General features: G+C 47.0%; 1 protein-coding gene across 10 annotated transcripts in view; it reads right to left on the bottom strand.

Moving 5' to 3' along the window:
- The window catches only part of MEF2D (myocyte enhancer factor 2D), a 1,898,135-nt gene that overhangs the window by 606,156 nt on the left and 1,271,010 nt on the right, over positions 1–20,969 (bottom strand). For all 10 annotated transcript variants that reach the window (XM_069607157.1, XM_069607149.1, XM_069607151.1 and 7 more), the window contains one exon: positions 15,022–15,232. In XM_069607157.1, the coding sequence (XP_069463258.1) occupies positions 15,022–15,232 (211 nt within the window). The remainder of the gene's footprint in view (positions 1–15,021; positions 15,233–20,969) is intronic.

Raw genomic sequence — 20,969 nt, 5'->3', positions numbered from 1 at the left:
TCAACATAGACCCCCACATTTCTTAGCAATCCGAAAATCTCATTATCAATGTATTCCTCCTCCCACCCATTCATCCTACACATCATAAGATACCCTGTAACCTCAAATCAGCATTAACTTCCTCCACAGCATAGTAAAATACAGGCTTCATTATTGCCATTTAAAAACATCCACAATACATTGTCATCACAATCCGTTATTCCTGCCGCTGCACATCTAGCAATACTCAAGGGCTACACAGCATCACAACTTGTTTGGAGATGTTTGGCAGATTCGATTTTAGTATCCCCACAAAGCCTACAACAACTGAGTGGCCGCGGTATATGGGACCAAACTCCAGTTTTTCCTCATACTTTCGCCACATTGCATCCGTTTGGTTTTGCTTGGGTTCAAAATGAAACCTTTCGTATCGTAAAACTTGATGAACTGGCCTGCTAATCTTGGGTTTTAGGGATATCAATATTGCATTGTCTGCAAACATCAGGATACTGATTTGTCCCCTCCTGCATCAGGTAGATAAGAAAACCGGAAGGTGGGTGGTCTACAATGTCATGGAAACAGATGAGTGTGGGAGCCAGAACACAGCCCTGCCTCACACCCTTATCAACTGGAAAGTCTGGTGCACTTCCATCTGTGCCTGTACCTAACCTTTGCAGTATTCTCATTGCACAGCTGAAAAATTGCTCAACGAACTGGGAATATTCTTACTTTGTAATACTTTTCATAGTTTGGAGTGGGAAATACCATCAAAGGCCTGAGGACAAAACATATTTCTCTATTAAAACACCAAGTCCAAAAGCCTGATCAGTGAGGACTCCTTTACTAAATCCAGATTGAAAATCGCTAATGCAATTGGATTCCTCAACCCATTCCTCCAATCTAGTAAGGACAAGCTTGCCAAATATCTTGCAAGTGGCGTCGAGCAGGGAGATAGGGCGATAATTACCTGGATTATTTCTGCCCTGCTTGTATAGGGGACAATCTCAGCCTGCGTCCAAGAGTCAGGCACTCTGTTGTTTCCAAAGAATTATTTAAATACAAGCTAGAGATAGGCAGTCCAGACTTTAGGCTCTAATTTATAGACATCTACCAGAATTTTGTCTGGTGCAGGTGCTTTGCCGCAACCTTGAGAAGATAGTGTGTCACACACTTAAGTGTAAATGAAAACACCAGCAGATCGGCCACACTAACCTGTTAATTTGAATTATATCCCTGGGCTATCCGGACTATCACACTCCACTAATTCATGTATCACATTCAAAGATGAATCCACCCACATCGCCAGGCCTCCACTTGGCCTTCCTGTTCTTACTTGCCTGGTGGGCACATCATAGCAAGCGTAACCCTGAAGTGTCATTGGACTGGTCATTCAAGTTTCCTGAAAACATTAACTGACGTGTCCTGATAAAATGTCACCACCCCACATCAATCAGATTCTTTGCCAGGCCTGCTATATTCCAAGATAACAGGCGCTCTTCGTGCACTTGAGATCATCATCCCGGGACAAACAGACTGGTATTGTTCCTACGCACAAGGTGCACAACTGGTCAATCAACCCTGTGTAGATCTGACGTTTCTTTGATCTGTTGCGGAGCCTCTAGATCTCTCACAATGCCCCTTGTCCACACTTATGTAGCTGGTTCAGTGATAGAAGTGTACCAAAAAAAGTTGTGGAACTGTGGTCTCAGCAGGGGAGAGGGTAGGCGGCAGCATAGTGCAACATGTGACAAGGTGTTGCAGACAGGGAATTAAGTGACTAGCAACTAAGGATCCTATGACACATTTACACTTGCACAGGCATGAATGGACAAATCCTCTATATAGAATGGTGAATATTGTCATAAAAAGTAGAGGTATGGTAAACAGACAAAAATAAAAGTAGTGGAACACCACTCCAAACCGTTCCCGCTCACTGAACTAGTTGTATCCAGCATAGGAGTCAGTTGTGGTACAGCTGGCCCAGGTGGATGAGACAGGATTACTTGTGGCTTACATTGGGGGAATGGTCTCAATTCCACATTCACCCCCAATGGTGGAAAGGTTCCATGTTCCAATGGACATATACCTTCCACATGGTGACCATTCTTGAGCTCTAACCTGATGCAATCTTTTGTGGGTTCATTTTGCACGGGTAAGCGAATACAGTCCATTATATTGTCCCTAACAGAGCCGCAACCTCTGCAACGCTCACTACAATGTATCAATTTATTCAACAAGGCATATTTAGCTTCCCATCTGTTTTTATAATGTTTTTATTTGTTGCCCAAGTAAACAAAATGCTTTGATGCTTACTTGTGGTGCTGTTCGCTCCCACACCGAACCTACATGTTGCATGTTCCCTTGTGAAATTTGTGTTGTCTGGAACCCACCCCACTCTGTCGCTTGTTCCCTTGGGCTTGTGCACCCATGCATGCATGGGTTGCACAAGAGTTTGGGGCCATACAAATGGCTTCTCAGTCATTGATGACAGTATTTACTCTATTCAAAAGTGAGGTGTTCAATGTACACTCACTTCTTCATCCCCAACTAAATTTGGGGTCACCTTTATAGCTGTGTTCTTAGCTCCAGCCACATACCAACTAGGTCCACTCGTCTGCAACTTCGAGACTGTGGCCCAGTTTTGTATTTGATACGGTTTGGCAGCTACCACTGTTAAATCAGCGGGGCGCGGCTAGACCTTGTACAATCTGTATCTAAGCGCAAATTGTCTTTAACCAGGAGCTTTTCTTTTATTTCTTTCACATTCCTTTGCAAGCTTTTAACCAAATTAAACAGATCTTTGATCGCTAGCAGTTTTATACTATTGCAACCACCTCCGCATCCAGTTATGGCTATATCTCTAGCACCGGCTTTACCAAGGCACAAAATGCCATCATTACTCCTGGCTTGACCATGAGCACAGATCTCTTGACTTGCCTCTCCTGTGATTATATTTTTATGTGGGTGAATACAATGTTCCCCATCCCTGAAAATATCAAACCTATTCATAATGGGGCTCATTGTGTTCTACACCCCAAACCGTGAAATATGATGAGTACGTTTGCAGTGCCACCATAAACTTCCACCGGCAGACTGGAATTTTCCCCACCCGATTGTGCATCTTTCCAAGGAACTTCAAAGGGTGATAACATCATCTATACTTGCTTCCTTGCATCCCCAAATGCACAGCGCAAAAATAGACCTTATACTTTAAGTTATCAATGGGCCCATTTCCAAATAAAAGGACAGGCTATTATTACTGGGACGAGTGTTAACCATGAGTTTAATAGCCGACATGAAGCAGATTAGCCAGACAGTTCAGCAGAGAAGGGCCACCAGTTTTCTTCATCATTAGAATTAGTGGGAACTACAGCTCTATAAAGCACCATTGGTTTAGTATCAAAATTTACCTTTGTTGTTCTTGGATACAGCAATGACAAGATTTTGCCAAGCTTCAGCTTGCACCATGTTTTGCTTTAGAATATTTTTATTATATGTTTCTTCCTCAGCATGGATACTTTAACAGGGGTACCATCAGCTAGTGCTTTCGTTAAGGCTAGCAAGAGAGGTAATACCCTGGAGCACTGTGTTGGCACATCTAACAGAATCAGACTTTATGATGGAGGCCAAGGTCTGAGAAAAACTGTAGGGCTCCGGTAAAAGTAGAAGAGAAAAGGTGTTTAGGTGACATTGCCATAATGAGACGTGAGCCTTGAAGCTGGAACGAGGTATGTTATAGGTGTGAAACAATACAACACACAGTTCCAGTTGTGATCATGAGCATTGTGATGAATCCTTGGCAGTAGTTCCAGTTTACTCATGAAGGTTGGTGTGATGGCACACGAGTTGGACAAAAACAACATTTTCTAGGGCAGACAGCCTTATGCTTTTATACTTTGGGCATATTTTACAGCAATGTATCATACTAAGGAGTGAACACTAGAGGCTAAAAAGGAAAATTCCAGTTTCCCTAGCATTATAAATGTATGGCTTCATAGTTTAGAAGAACAAGTTACTTACCCCTGGTAACGTTCTTTCGACTGGATGTTCCTCCCACATATTTCTCATCTTTGATATTTAATATCCATCTTCAGCTGCTTCGGAAAAATGTTTTGCCAAAGGGCGCTGTGCACCGATGGCGTTGACTCGATGTCCCTCGAAGGCCTCCTTCTTGAGGATGATGTCATCAAAGGCATATATAGCACACACTGCGCCTGTTGGCTATAGTTCTGTTTATTTTTTTAACAGTAGAAATACCCACATACCCACGGGAATGACCGTATTCAGCCTTGAACGAAAGCTGTAAAAGCATTGGAAATTTAACTGTGGGGTAGGTTGGGAGGGCGATGAGGAATATGTGGGAAGAACATCCAGTCAAAAGAAGGTTACCAGAGATAAGTAACTTGTTCTTCGAATGGATTGTGTCCTCCCACATAGTCCTCATCTTTGATAGACTCCCAAAGCAGTGTTTGATTTGGTGGAGGGAGTAGAAGGAACAAGTTACTTACCTGTAACTGTTGTTCTCCAGCATGGTCTGGCATGGATTCACATGCTCATGAATATACCCAGTTGTCAGGCTGGGAATCCTCGGTAAAGAAAAAATCAGTTTCAGTTTCGTTTTTGAACTGTCTTTCCACTAGTAACTGGTCTCTGGGTCATACTGCCCCCAGCCAATAACTGCCCGCTACTTAAGCCCCTCCTCTGGCAGCCATCTTCAGATTTGGTAGCACGTAAAGTGGCAGTAGGACCAAGAGAAGAGCCGCAGAGGGATAGGAGGGAGCGTTTACATGTGAATCCATGCCAGGTAAGTAACTTGTTCCTTCTCTAGCATGGGGTCTGGCAGGGATTCACATGGTTATGAATACAGGAATACATAGCAGTACACACATGCACAACCACGGGAGGTGGCAAGGCTCAACATTAAGCATCTCTTACCTCCTCACCAGGCCCACCTTCAGGCGAACAGGTTGCACAGCACTGCCTGGCCGACTCTGGACTCCTCTCTGGAATCCCGGTCGACGCAGTAGAATCTCGTGAAGGTGTGCATCAACCTCCACGTAGCAGCCCTGCAGATGTCCAGCAGGGGCAAGCCAGACAAGAACGCTGTGGTAGCAGCGACCGCTCTGGTCGAATGGGCGGCCGGGCAAGGGTCGGTTTGCCAACCGGTGACAGTGCATAATGCAGCCCGAGAGCCATCTGGAGATGGAAGTCTTCGAGAGGGCCTTCCCTTAGTTCACAGGTCCAAAGTTCACAAACAGCTGTGATGTCTTCCGAAGAGACTTTGTGCAGTCCACGTAGAACTTCAACGCTCTATCCACATCCAGCGAGTGCAAAGTCCTCTCAGCCGGCGATGGAGATGACGGGAAGAAAACAGGTAACACCAAGGGCTCGTTGAGGTGGAAGTCCGATGGCACCTTGGGTATGAAGGAGGGGTGCGCCCTCAGCACCACCCTCGTGTCGTGGAATGTCAGGTATGGAGGTTTACAGAACAGGGCCTGGATCTCTCCCACTCATCGTGCGGAGGTGATGGCCACAAGAAACGCTGTCTTCCACGACAGGAACTTCAACGGTGCGGAATGCAGAGGCTTAAACGGTGGCCCAATGAGCCTCGTTAGCAACACGTTGAGCTCCCACGTCGGGGCCGTAGCCTTCACCGGTGGGAAGTATCGGAACAGTCCTTTCATGAACTCCTTTACCAGGCGATGAGACCATAGGGATGACCGCCCTGGAGTTCTGGTGTAGCAGGAGATAGCCGCCAGATGGATCTTGATGGAGGCATGTGTCAGCCCCGCCTTGGTCAGCGATAGCAAGTACGGCAGCACCGGGTTAATCTTCTGTGCACGGCACCAGACAGAGAACCTCTTCCATTTGTGTCCATAGCACTTGAGAGTCGAGGACGCCCTGGTCTTTGCAAGCACCTCCTTGCAGTCCGCAGGGATATCGTATCCTCCGAACTCTAGTGCTGCAGGAGCCAGGTTCAGCAACCCCGGGTCGTGCTGGAGGATGGCACCTCCTTCCCTGGCGAGAAGATCCACGTCCGTCGGCAGTTTGACGAGGCAGGGTGTGGGGGGAGAAACACTGACATGTCCAGAAGGTCTGAGAACCAAATCTGCCTCGGCCACGCAGGTGCGATGAGGATCATCCTGCACCGGGATTGTCTTGAGTTGACTGATGAGTCGCAGCAGCAGCAACGGCAATGGTGGGAACGCATACAGGAACAGGCTGTCCCAGGGGAATGAGAAGGCATTGCCCATGCTCCCTGGCTGGGGAAACCTGCTGGCAAAACTTTGGCACTTAGCGTTCGTCGCCGCCGCAAATAGGTCAATCTGGGGAATGCCCCAACGCCAGAATAGGAGATCCACTTGATCCTACCGCAGTTCCCACTAGTGGCACGAGCACAGCTCCCTGCTGAGTGAGTCAGCGATGGTGTTCTTGATTCCTGCCAGATGGAAGGGTACCAGAAACACCCCTTGGGCGACGGTCCAGTGCCACAGGCCCTGCGCTTCCTTGGATAGCGCTGGGGATCTGGTGCCCCCTGAGTCCGGATTTAGAACATTGTGGTGGTGTTGTCGGTGAAGACCCTTACCACCTTGCCCTTGACGGACAGAAGGAACGACCTGAGGGCCCAGAACACGGCTTGGTGCTCCAGGACATTAATGTGTAGTGACCTCTTCTCTGGGAGCCAAAGGCCTCTGGCATGGAGATCTCCGGTGTGCGCTCCCAATCCCTCCAGGGAGGCGTCCGTCGTCACAGTTTCCTGATGTACCAGGGTCTGGAAGTCCATCCCCACCGCCAGATGCGCGCGGGTGCCCCACCACCGGATCGATTGGCGGAAAATCTCATTGAGTGAGATCCTGTCTTCGAAGCTGCCCGCCACTTGCATCCAACGGGCGTCAAGTAACTCCTGCAGAGGTTGCATCCGCAGCCTGCATAGGCGCACGATGTAGATGCACAAGGACATCATGCCAAGTAGGGACTTGAAGGACCTCACCCTGGACACATCCATGGTCAACAGCCGTTGTACCTTGCCCAGGATGGCCTTCGTCCTTTCCTCCGACGGCAAAACCAATCGCGCCACTGTGTCGAGCCTGGCTCCCAGGAACAGGGCTACCTGCAACGGTACCAAGTGGGATTTCGTGAAATTGATCGAGAATCCCAGATCCGTGAGCAGTTGGACGGTCTTCGCTGTGTGATCGACAGCGTTTTCTCTTGGCTTTGCTCGGATGAGCCAATCGTCCAGGTAGGGGTAGAAGTGGATCCCCTGCTAGCATTGCCCGTACCTCCAGCAGCAGTTGAGGGACGTGGTTTTCCTACCTCCCCACGGGTGGAATATGGGGACACCTTTTGAAATTCCAGGGTGTGCCCATGGCCAGGGCATCCAGCACCCAACGGTCGGTGGAGATGGACTCCCACACGCGGATGAATTTCGCCAGCCGGACTCCCACCTGGGTGCTCAGGTGGCGGCCGGTTCAATCCTGTTTTGTCGCGGCCTTGCCGCCTTAGCTTCCTTGGCGGCCACGACAGGATCCTCCCATCTTGCCGCATCCTCTGTAGGCCTCCTGTGACGAGGAGCGGGCCGCTTGGCGGTACGACAAGGAACCGCCGCCGAATCCTTTAGAGGCACCTTGCTTGCCTCCGGAGTTCCAAAAGGACGGCCGTCGTCGTTGCAGAACACCCAAGGCCCGAGCCGTCTCAGTGTCCGCCTTGATGGCCTCTAGTGACTCGTCCACTGTCTTGCCGAACAGGTTGTTCCTGTCGAAAGGCATGTCCAGAACCCTGGTCTGGACGTCCTGGCGGAAGTCAGTGGCCTCGAGCCAACCACACCGGCGAAGGCAAACGCTGTTTCCCATCTGATGAAAGCCGGTATCGGCGATGTCCGTGTCCACCGTAATGGCATGGTCCGACGCCACTTTGCCTTCCTGTAGGATTTGCAGGACCTCAGACCTCTTGTTGTCCGGAAGGAAGTTCAGCAAGGGAGCGATCTTGAACCAGAGCTCCCTGTCGTAGCATGCCACGATTGCAAGGGCCTTGGCCGCTTTAATCATCATCGTTACCGACAAGATGACCCGTCGTCCCATGGCGTCCAGCTTTCCCTCGTCGTCGGCGGGGATGAAGTTAAAGCTTTCACCCCCGCCACTTTCTTCTTGGCCGCCGCGGAGACCATTGAATCCGGGGACGGCTGTGCCCTGAGGCACATAAGGGCGGAGTCTGGGACCCGGTACTACTTCTCGTACCGGTCTCTCTTAGCAGGAGCCGTGGACAGGTTCTTCCGGAGCGCCAGCCCCTCGTCCCAGATGTCGTCCAGTAACGGGACTGTGAGGACAGTCGTCCTCTTGGCCTCCCACCGTTGGTTGACGAAAACCTTCCTTCTTCTGTTCTTCGGGGCAGAGCTGGAAGAGCTCAGATGCCCTGCCGATCATGGCGTGGAAGGAGCCTATTTCGTCAGGGCGAGCGGCCCGAGGAGGTGGTAAGGGGAGGTCCATCCCGTCCGTCCCTGTCGTTGCCGTCTCCGTTCCCATCTCATCCCTCAGAGGAGGGGATGGGGGTTAAGGCTGGAAGGGGGGAGGAGGATGGACTAGTCTCCGCTTGCTAGGCGGGCTCCCCGATAGACCAGGCCCTTCTGGGTCATCGGTGGGGGTTAAGGGCTTCCTTGTCCTTATCTTGGCGCACAGGGTCTGTATGGCCATCAAGATAGCTCCTGAAATGTCCTGTGGTGCATGAGGTCCCCGGACTCTATCTTCCTCGTCACCCCCCCGTTGCTCTCCTAGTCGGCCTCTTCGGGATCCTTCCCGTGGGTCCTGGATTCCTCGAACTACTTTTGCAGAATCCTTTGGACGCTTGCCAACTCATCCTCAGAGGTGGTATCCGTGTCCGTTATGGGAACCGTGCCCCCCCCCCTTTCTCCTGCTGGGGTTTCACAGGGGTCTTCTCGATAGGCAGAACAGATGATTCCCTCCTGGGTGGCAGGGAAATTCTAGCCCCTGAAGTTGCCTCCACTGGGGAAGCCTCCGTAGGTTTCGCCAGGGCCGCCATGACGCCCTCAATCGAGGCTTTAGCCGGGTGAATCAGGGCCTTCATGACCTTGGGTGTGCCAGAGGCCTTCACCTTGGGGGGAGGGTCACCGCCTCGCTCCCCCTTGGCTGTCTGTCGAGATTGACCGGGTCTTCTCCCGAAGCTTACCTGGGTTCTCCGACTTCCTTTTCACCGAGCCAGAGCGTTGGCTCGTGGTTGATGGCGTCGGATATAGTGCGCCCTGCCTGGCAGCCGAGGAGCCTGACCGATAGGCGATCCTGGTGCCCGCTGACTCGCAGTGCTTTGCCTTTTGTTGTGCCCCTGTCGCCAGAGCGCCCTCAAAGGTCTTAGAAGACCGCTCAGATTTCTTCTTCTCACCCGCTGCTGGGCTCTTCCCCTCCAGCCAGTTGGCGAGTCGAATACGACGATCCTTCATTGTCCGTTCAGACATGTTTTACAAAACGCACAGTCCTTCTCCACGTGCGATTTGTCGTCGTGAAGGCAGTAGAGGCACCGAGAGTGCTCATCCTCCTTAAAGACGTTCTGAAGTCTGCATCCAGGGCAGCTCCTGAACAGCTTTGATCCAACAGGCGTTATGCTTCCCTTGTCCTGGGCCATGTCCACGCAGGGTAGGCCTCAAAGATCTTCTGGAATCCTCCAAGAACTGGAAAACATGATGAAAAGATGCCCTTGAGAGGCATAGAAAATTCCGAAACGGGTCCCCATTGATCGGAAGTAAAGTCGGTGGAGCTTAAGGCTCAATTGACAGAAAATATAAGAGTAAACTCTTTGAAAAAACGCAAAACGCAGTAAAAGCTTGAGAGCTACAGCACGAGGACTCCCAACACTTAAACGTGCAGTAAAAATCTGAAGATGGCTGCCAGAGGAGGGGCTTAGGTAGAGGGCAGTCATTGGCTGGGGGCAGTATGACCCAGAGACCAGTGAATGGTTACTAGTGGAAAGGCAGTTCAGAAACGAAACTGAAACAGATTTTTTCTTTACCGAGGATTCCCAGCCTGTCGACGGGGAATATTCATGAGCATGTAAATCGATGCCAGACCCCATGCTGGAGAGTTAAAATTTTAATGATTTTCATGAACCAAGTGCAGGACTGCTTTTCCAAAGCTCCCATCCTGACTGAGGAAAGATTCCAGGCAATAATGCTGTGTGAACAGACCACGATGCTGCTTCACAAATACGTTTTAATCGGTACACCCCTTTGCAGGGTTGTAGAGGTAGCCATGCCCCTGGTGGAATGGGCACTTAAACCTTCAGGAGGATCCTTCCCTGCCAGCCTGTAACATTCTGAGATAGCCAGAATTATCCATCTGGATAAGGTCTGCTTAGTAACAGCCTGACCCAGTTTGTGGCCTGTATAGCCAATGAAAAGTTGATCATCAAAAGAGATTTGACAGCCTAGATGGTGTCCAGTCATTTTTTTTTAAAAAAAAGGATCGAATGGCTTTTTTTTCGAAAACAAAAACACAAAAAAAATGTCAAATGTGTTTGATTTATTTCTTTATTTGGTTTAGTATACATAAAAAAAGTTTTTTAAAAAAAAAGAAAACAGGGGGTTGGGGGGACCCCCCCCTCATAAAAAAAAGCATTTGAAACTTTTTTTCCGGCACTTTTGGTGTCAAAAAAATAATTTGTATTTCGACCCTTTCACCTACAACCAGCCTAGATATATAAAAGCTTAAAACTTTGCAAGGGTCCAGTCTATGTAACCTCTCCTCCTCCTTACTAGGAAGAGGTGGGCCTAGAAAGAAGGTAAAACAATGTTCTGCCCTACGTGAAAATCGGAAATTATTTTGGGTAAAAATGAAGGTTTAACCGTTAGAACAACCCTAGCCTTTACGGAAAATAGTAAAGGGTGGCTTGGATGAATGTGCCTTCAACTCACTCACTCTACGGGCTGATCTTACAGCTGCCAATAGAACAGTTTTAAAGGTAAACAACCTTAAAGGTCATGAGTGTAAAGGTTCAAAGGTGCACACGTTAGGAATTTTAGAACCAGATTAGGTCCCAAACTGGAACCAGGAAAGGAGATGGGGGTGAGGGATAAACATTGGTGAGCCCCTTTACAAATTGTGTCACCAGTGGAATTTTGAAGCATGAACCTTCCTCCGACGAGCGCTTAAAGATGGACAGCGCTGCAAAATATCCTTTAATAGTACCAATCTGGAGCCCCAGATTGGCTAAAGATAGTAAAAAGGAGAAAACATTGGATGTTTTACACAGAAAAGGCTCAACAGTCTTTTCTTTGCACCAGTCGCAGAAGTTATTCCAATGACAATGGTACAAAGACTTTGTTGCTGGCCTTCTGGCTGAAAGCACAATCTCCATTACGTCATCCAAACGGTCCCAATCCTTGTACCTCAGCTTTTCTGAAACCAAGGTGAAGGTCGAGTTTTTTGACCTCTCGATAGAGAAGGCACTCTCTTTGTGGAAGATGCATCAGATGGCAGATGGACAGGTCCAGAAGGCCCGGGCACCACGTCCTTCTGGCCCAAGCCGGGTCAATTAGGATCATGTGTTTCTCAAACTTTCTCAACCTCCTGATCATGTGAGGAATAACAGGGACTGGAGGAAATACATATCGGAGTGGACATTCCCAGTCCACCACAAACGCGTCTTCCCTCTTGGGGGAAGTTCCCTGGAGCAGTACAGATTGTACTTCTGGTTGACACTGGTCACAAACAGATCCACTTGAGCGGTTCCCCAAAGGGTGAATATCTCTTGAAGTACTTCCTGGGCTAGTTCCCACTGGTGGGAGACTGCTCTGCCTGCTCAGAGCGTCCGCCACTGTGTTCTCCTCTCCGGCTAGGTGAACTGTAGATAGGGAGATTCCTTCTTGAACTGCCCAGTACCAGAGCTGCATTGCCTCTCTGCACAGTGGTACTGACCCTATACCGACTCTCTTGTTGGGTAGTACATGGCCACTGTGTTGTCCGTCAATATCAGGACATTCATTGACCTTACAGAGGGCAGAAAGGCCTTCAGCGCTAGTCTGATTGCCGTCAGCTCCAAAAGATTGATATGTTGTTTGGACTCCGATGGAGACCAACCACTGCTGACTGTCAGATCATTGATGTGGGCTCCCCACTCAGTGAGTGAGGTGTCCGTCACTACTGATCTCTGGCTGTGGTTGCCAAACAGGTTCTCCCTTCAGAATGTTGTCCTCGCAGGCCCACCACAGAAGATCCTGCGCGATTCTGCTTGGAACCTGAAGTAGGTCCGACATCTTCACTGAGAACTGGGGCCATTGAGTTCTGAGAGCTCGCTGAAGGAACCTCATTCTCAGGCGGGCTTCTAGCACCAGAAAAATGCAGGATGCCAAGAGGCCGAGCAACCGCAAAACATTGAAGGCCAGAAGACACTGGACACTTAGAAATGCTGTGACCATCTGTAAAATGTCTTGAGCCCTCACCTCAGGTGGTGAGCTCTTTCTCAAGGATGTATCCAGAACAGCTCTGATGAACTTGAATTTCTGAGAGGGTGTCATTTGGGACTTCTTGTAATTGAGGGAGAAGCCCAGTCTATGAAGAGAGTGGCAGGTGAGATTGAGATGATCCAGAACTTGTTCAGGAGAACTCGCCCTGATCAGCCAATCGTCCAGGTAAGGGTAGACGTGAATCCCCCCTCTCCTATTCGCTGCCACTATTGCCATAAGTTTGGTGAAAACCTGGGGGCGGAGATAAGCCTGAATGCAATTTTGCAAGGGAACATGTGGAGTTGGCTGATTTTAGTGCCATATTCCCTTCAGAAAAAACCTTCCTTGCCCATCCATCTACTCTTTTGTCATCTCTATATGGAGGGATGGTAAGGAAAGCCGCTTTCTTAGAAGTTGCAGTAGCTGCCTGTACCACCAGACTCCCTGGAGTGGGGTGTTCTGACAGGTAGTCTGGGTCACTACTGGAAGAGCGGTACTCCTTGGTCATTTTTTTATTTACAGCTGGATTGGTTTCTGGCGTTTCCCAATTCATTGCCACCCTTTTTTGCAGAGTAATGTGAAAATGTAATATAGACTCTGACTGAGGACCCTTATCCAGGATGTCTGTCAGGTGATCCTGTTCGAATGGCAATGGAGGCCTACTCCACCACATGTAGTCCACTACCTTGGACATGTGTTGTATGTAAGACGCATCAGCATGCTCCCCAGCCTCTTATCTCCCAAACTCCAAATAAGGTGAAGTGTCTACCCCACTAGCTGTCTGCAGGTTGTCATAAATGTCTCTCAAACTTGACTCCTCTGAGATAAAACATTCTGGTACATTTGGCGTACCAAATTGGAGCTAAATGGAGCCTCGTTATCTAAGGGCTCATTCACCTCATAATTAGAAGTATGGCACATAGGTCTTCTCAGGTATGAGGGGTTTTAGTAACAATGGATTCGACGCTGGAGAAGTCGTCAAAAAGTTTTTCATTGGCGCCATAGGTTTTGGTGGGGCGTTCAGCCTTTATGGTGCAGCTGGCAATGATGGCGCAGCTGGCGTCGAAGTTGAGGTCGATGGTTTGGCTGGCGTCGAAGGCGCCGCCGGTGTCGAACTCGACGTATGTTTAAAGGAATGGTTAGCCCAAAATTATTATTTGCCAAAAAGATGGGCAATAATAAAAAAAATATATATTGACACTTTTTTTTTTAAGTCCCTATGTAAAGTTTTGAGCAAATGAAGCTCAAAAGGGAAGCACATGGGGGCATCCATTTTGTGAAGTTGATGCCTGCCTGTGCTTGCTTTTGCGGCACTAATGAAAGAAAAGCCAGCCAGCTGTAGTAAACAAAAGCTACCATTGGGTGGCTTTTCCTTCATTGGTGCCTGGGACTCGAAGGACGGAGACCGGAGGCTACAGGCAGAAAAGCTGCAGCTGCATCTCGGGAAGTGCTTTTTAAAACAAAAAATAATAAACACTAGCTGCGGTAGAAATAAAACCGCAGCTTTAAATAGGTTGTATTTATGTTTGCGGTAGCTTCAGCTACCGCAAACATAAATACAACGTTACTGTGTTTGAAAACGCTGCAGTTTTTCTTTCTAAGTTTCTCAGGCTCCTCCGGCTCGGAGGAGCCTGAGAAACTTAGAAAGAAAAACTGCAACGTTTTTGAAACACAACCGCATTGTGTTTCTGCCTGCCGTGGCCATCACTTTGGGTCTCCGGTGCTCCAGCACTGGAGACCCAAAGTGAAAGCCAAGGCAGGCAGAAACACAACACGGTTGTGTTTCCATGCCGCAGTGTTTCTGCCTGCAGCTGCTTTCCCATTTGGGGCTTTCGGGTTCCCCGTGGGGAGCCCGAGAGCCCCAAATGGGAAAGCAGCTGCAGGCAGAAACACAACGTGGTTGTGTTTCGAAAACGCTGTGGTTTTTCTTTCTAAGTTTCTCAGGCTCCTCCGGCTCGGAGGAGCCTGAGAAACTTAGAAAGAAAAACCACAGCGTTTTTAAACATAACAACGTTGTGTTTATGTTTGCGGTAGCTGGAGCTACCGCAAACATAAATACAACCTATTTAAAGCTGCGGTGTTATTTCTAAGTTTTCCGGGCTCCTCCAGGCCGGAAAACTTATTTTAATTTTTAAAAATAGCACTTACCGAGATGCAGCTGCAGCTTTTCTGCCTGTAGTCTCTGTCCTCTGAGTCCCGGCACCAATGAAGGAAAAGCCACCCATTGGTAGCTTTTGTTTACTACAGCTGGCTGGCTTTTCCTTCATTAGTGCCGCAAAAGCAAGCACAGGCGGGCATCCATTTCACAAAATGGATGCCCTCATGTGCTTCCTTTTGTAAAGTTTGAGCTTCATTTGCTCAAAACTTTACATAGGAACTTAAAAAAAATAAAGTGTGAATATTTTTTTTTTATTATTGCCCATCTTTTTGGGCGAACCATTCCTTTAAACTAAAAAAAGTGAAAAGCTGGAAAGAAACGACTTGTACCTGTAGATTTTAAAAGTAAATTACGTTATTACAATTAATATTATGTAATGCTTGGGAAGGGATTCAATCGGATTAGTGGCTGTCCATCTAGGGCACATGGCTGTACTCACCTGCACTGGCAGGCCGCTGCGGTAGCCCTGGTGATACTGTATTCCGTTGCATGGGTGACTGCTGGGGTGAGAGCAGTCGTGGGTCTGTCAGCGATGAGGTCATGAGGGACTGTGTCACGAGGGAACCTCCCTGGTTGCTGAACTGTAACGTATTCTGGCTGGACACAGGGATCGTGACTGGCATGGCAAAGTTTGGTGCGGGCACAGTTGACTGAAATAGAGAAAGAAGACACAAATAAAAACACTCTTTTTTCTGTCACTCTGCAAAAGGCACACTACATATTTTGGGTTTAAAGAGTAGTCTTCCCTACCTTATTTTGTACCTTACATGCATTTTCACCCTTAACAGACCTTTAATAATTGTTCCTTGATGCATTTTTTGATCTGGTGGAACGTTTCAACCTACGCAACATGAGGAAGGACTTGTGGCGTCAGCCATGTTGAAAATGTCAACAGGCGGTTCGGGCAGTTCGCCACTTTTCAACAAATAAAGCTCAATTGAAATGGAACACGATACAGTTGCCAAAGTTCTGTGGAAGGTGAAGATGCAGATAGAGTAAAAAATAAAAAGGACTGGGCGAACTACTCCTGTAAGAGATTGCTTAAGTAGCTAATTTATCGATTATTTCATGCTTTCACTCTGCATCTGTCACCGAAAGAGAACACTTCTTTCGCTGCTATCTAGCTGGGCATCAGCAACTTAAAATGATATTTAGGTGTCACAGAAGGCACTCAATTTCCTAATCAAATTTACTAGGTCGTTCCTGTGGTGCTACAGGCCCTTGTAACCTAATCTTCCAATAAAAAGCATAGGGTGATCAAGCATTTTTATCTGCAAAGGCACTAATAACAGCTTTGCAACATTATGATCTGGGGATCTCCGACCGTAGGCTTGTTTTAAGAAAGAAGTTATTTCGAAGTATAGCTATCATCCCCTTAAGCATGTTGGCTTTGTGCACAAGACTGCTAGAATATAAACATTCCTTCATTAGAGATACAAAAGGTCATTCATGTCGTTCACAAGTCAATTTTCTCAATTATGAATAACGTGTTTATCATCTAGAAAAGATGGCAGATTAAACAAATGGGACTGGCTTCTCTATCCGCCCTCACTCAGGTAAAATAGGAGAAGCAGTGAAATAAAACCTTCAGCCTACTCAATGAATCCAAATCCGTTATAAAAAAAGCTAATTTAATTACCCTCTCTTCCAAACATATCAAATAAAGTTATTACATGTCCCTGAAATTTGAACCTTAAGGCATCACATTTAACCTTATAAGTTGGTAAGTACGGGGTGTTCCTCAAACAGTTCTTTGCTATTTAATAAAACACTATGCAGAAGGCCTGCCCAAACATTTTGGTTTCTGACTAAGCACTTGTGAACCATCTACAAGAGACACATGGCAGCCACATATTTGACACTGGTTGCCGAGTGCTCTATCACAGCCAGGGAAAGTAAGTCCTCCTGGCCAAACTTTACATGTGCTTCCCCTCTGGCATATCCAAAGCAAATCCAAACAGATGCATATCAAAGAAAAGGAGGATGTATCCACGCCCAATGGGGTTAGCATCCCAGCAGATGAGTTAGGTTAGTCTTCAGATGTGCTGTCAAAACACAAAGCTGGTTAGGAGAATGGTTCCGTAGCGTGAAAGGTATATACACACAATCACGGCAAACACTGTTACAGGGACGTTTTGGGTTAAAGAACTGCTATGCTTTTGCAATGTGCAAGGCAAGGATGACTGTCTGAAAGTAAATGTCCCTATTATTTTTTTGCATTGTATTATTCACTGGTGGAAAAAAAGTCTTGTAAACCGAGATTCCCACGGCTGGAACTAACTTACACACTCTGACCAAAAACCTGTTGGTAAGATAGATTTTAAACACTGGTCCGAAAGAACTGTTTCTAAGGAAGACTTGGCAATACGTTGCTGTGTGCTTTGGCTAGCCAAGACATCAGGCAGCAGAATGTACATCCGTCACTTTATAGCGAAGCGGGTATAATGAGAATGGTTTAAGACCAGCCAGCGAACCACCTCCTTCAACACAAAGGGGACACCATTTGAAGTCCTTAGAAATATTTACTCTGCATTTAGGGGACATGTTTTCCCAAAGTTGAAGGACTATTGCCTCTGGGAATAATTGTCAACTGTGAAAAATTCCTGCCTTCATCTAGCACTTCATAACTGTCCATCATCTACTGTCCAGTGCCCATTTCTTTTGACTTTTTTCTTGGGGCACCATGAGGCGATTATGAACAGGATCTATGGTCAACGCCCACGATCACAGCAGGGACTTAGTGATTTTAGAAGGTTGATCAAACTGAAAATACTTGATACCAAGCACGAGGCCTAATTCGATGATGTTATCTTTATATGATGTAGCAATGTATTACCTATATTCCATGAAAGCCCTTTGGCTCGTGCACTGGCAGCTTTAAACTTTGGGTTCTAATTAACAATAGAAGTCTGTCAGAAAGTATCACAACTTGAGAATTGAGGTATTATTTATTTTAAATGATATCCAAAAAGCGTACAGAGAAAGGACCAAGCAGAAACATTTACCATTCGGGAAGCCTCGCATTCTAAGCAGCACCACCAACCATGCCTCTAAACATTTACTTATGGTATTTTTAATGGCGCTGCTAAAAGATGGTAGAATGCATCCATCCATGCCTTGCTCTGAATCCAGGTAGCAACTATCCTCTGGGAGAAAACAATACCACTTTTTCAAAAAGAACGGGCATGGTGAAATGTAACATATGACAACTGGCTGCTGTGTCACCAAGGAGTAGCACATTGAACATAAAACTCCCTTTGGCTTGTAGGCAGCTGTATAATGTTTACATCATTTTCCAAGTGCCCATCGTTTCCAAAAGATTACTTTGCAACTTCATTAATGTAGGGTCTATGCAATCGGTCAGCTTTGAAGCAAATTCTGATGGTCATTTTGTGTGCAGGGCTTTATTGTGTAAAGCAGATGACGCACGTTTGATTGTGTATTTGTTGGTTTCAAATAGCACGAAAATGCCGTTTTACGGTTGCTTACAAGCACTTTGATGTCTTAAATAGGCAGTTTTTATCTTTGCAGCTTGCTGCAGTATCTCAAACAGAACCAGTATTTGCATAGCAAAGCTAATCTACTGGGGCCATGGGACTTAGGCCACAGTGGGACAAAGGAAATTCGCCAAATGCCCATTTACACCCTTTTCTATAGAACTGGCGGGCAATTTAGTGGCCCTGAAAACACTCAAATGAGATTGGATTTAACCTGCAAGCTTCTTTTTGGGGTCCGGGTGGTGTTGAGAAGATGGGGCCCTCTTAAGCCAGTACTGAGCACGTGCTGCAATCATCTGCATAGACCACTTAACTAAAAAATCCCTCCCCTTTACTGCAGATACCTTAAAAGATGTCAACGAGGTGAAAACGCCTAATGAGAACATGCACAGACATGTTATGGCTTTTTTTAATGGCATGAACAGGTTCAAGAGACATCAACATGGAACAGGTCTATGGGTTACAGCAAAGGATAATTAAACTTTAAAAAAAGGTAAACACTCTCATAAAAGCAGATCTGCTGGCACTCAATTCTTGTTTTAAGTTGTTCAAAGATTTCAAAAGGTCGATTCGTTTTTCTTTATATGTATTATCTTTCTTAGTTTTAATATTCCATAAAACAATGAATGAATAGAAGATATCTAAATCACCTTAAAGTAGATGGATTATCTGCCTTTGGAAACGCCAGGCTGTGCTTAAATCTGGTGGGTTCAAAGCATTCCCAACTTTCGCCGATGAGGGAACCGAGGCAGTAGGATATTACATGATTTGTCAAAGATCACCCATCTTTTGGGTACGTGGGCATTCAGGATTAGACCGCAGGTTCCACAGTCAATCTAAGCCATAGAACATACCACTACAAAATAAAGCACTAAAACCCAAATCTATGTTACCAACTACAGAGCCTAAACCTGTTTACTTACTCAAAAGGATCACGGCATAGTATAGAAGAAAGAAAGCCTGCAAAATAAAGATCTGCAAGCAGTCCTTCTGCCAAGCCCCAACCTCAGGCACTCTACACTGATGCGGGTTAGGAATGTCCCAACCATCCTGTTCCGCAAAACATTAAAATCGTGGCTCTCCCATCAATGGCACCCACATGACTAAATCCAGGTTTTCCGATCCATCCGCCAACAGTACCACTTACTGTCCAAAAACGCCATCCCAAATGCTGGCTTCCACACACAAAGCACTCTGCTGCTTTTGAGATAGGTTGCCACCATAAACTATAGAATAAAGAGGAAAATCGTTCTATGGGGAACAGTTAGAAATAAATTCAAAATGGAACAAGATAATTTTCAACTTTCATAGCTGCAAACCAATGGAGTAGACTTAATTTGAAAGACATTGTACACAAAAAAACCGAGATTAATTCAGGGCAAAGCACCTTTTCTCCTTACTGTGATTTAGGAAGTGTAACAAATGGTGTGTCATTAAAGGCTTACAGAATGATCAGCAATGTCATCAATAACATCTAATTCACTGTAATCCTACATATACACACTGTGGTATGGTGTAACAAGTAATAGGAACACAGTTTTATTTCTTGCCTTCTCCAAAATCATACCTGGCAAGACCCATTTTCTTAAACTGCCATCAAGGGATTAAGTTAGTTTGCACCATTTTCCAACCTGCCAAGAAATCTATACAGTAAACAAGCAGTGTTCTGAATGTTATGCATCAAGACCTATCCAGTTCTGAAGGGGTAAAACCCAAATAGTCTGGGTGTGGCTAGCAGCGCCGGCAATGCAGACCTTCATTGATGGCCTCCGTGTGAAGCTCGAGAAAGATTAAATATTTGCTGGTTCCACCACTTTACTGCGGCCCATGAAGATGGGTCTGCGGTCGGAAGCGATTGAGGAGTGCTTGGACTACGTGGCACTGCTGTAATTCACTGCAGGGACAAAATAAAGGAGAAAATGCTCCGTCACGCGCGCAGCAGAGCTCTCAAGATGCCGCTGCTTGCAGGCAAAGCTTTCGTCCCGCCACCCGACCTACTCCCCCAGGCCTATTGATCCCCTGTGGTCCCACTGAACTCTGTGACAGTGGAAGTTTCCAGGCCCAAAAGAATACAGCAGGTGGTGCCGGAGCATAGAGAACCTCACTCCGTGCAGCACTTGACCCAGGGGCCGACCGGCAGCACCAACGAGCTGCAGAGAACTCACAGGAACAAGCAGTGAGTGCCTGACAAAAGTGAAGGCCAGGAATCTGACAGTGCAGTCATATGGATGGTAGTTTCCTGAGATGTTTTCTGCAAGCTGGCTGTTCAACCTTATTCTGACAGGATCACTAAGGTGGGAGCGGGTGGCGGAGAACAGAGGGTGGCTGCCTAGGGCCATTTATCAATATTGCCTCATTCACTGGACTCCTGGATTAAAACGCAACATAGCTAAGGAGGTTGGGGAAGCAGGGTGCTTCTACTCTATAGCACATAACCCCACCGGATGGGAGCAGAACAGGCCCTATGACCGCCCAAGCAGATTCAGTCCTACACCTACCAGAGTGCACTCAGGAGGTTGCCCCAGAAGGAATACAGCCATGTCCAAGCTGAAAAGAAATCAGATAAGAATGCTGATATAGCAACTGCAAGACAGGAGAAAAAAGATGCATGCAATAAAAGCTCAAGCCCAATCCCCGGACCGTCCCACAGGACAATTAGCAACGAGGGAAGATATCCAATCCTTCATGACTGAAATCAAAATGGAATTCTGCCACTGTATTATGGAGATCTCAACAAAAATGGACTGTCTTGATCAGTGGGTTCTGGAGACAACAATGGCGGAGCTGCGACACAGGATCCAAGTCCTGGAGGGGAAAGCCGTGGAAGGTGAAGCCATGGAAAATTAACAAGAGGATATGGAAAATAGAGGCAGCAGACGGAACCTATGAA

The sequence above is a fragment of the Ambystoma mexicanum genome, chromosome 1p (assembly GCF_040938575.1).
Source record: "Ambystoma mexicanum isolate Mex_15411 chromosome 1p, UKY_AmexF1_1, whole genome shotgun sequence".
NCBI lineage: Eukaryota > Metazoa > Chordata > Amphibia > Caudata > Ambystomatidae > Ambystoma > Ambystoma mexicanum.
The sequence above is the reverse complement of the archived record's forward strand: the minus strand, read 5'-3'. Positions and strand labels throughout refer to the sequence as shown.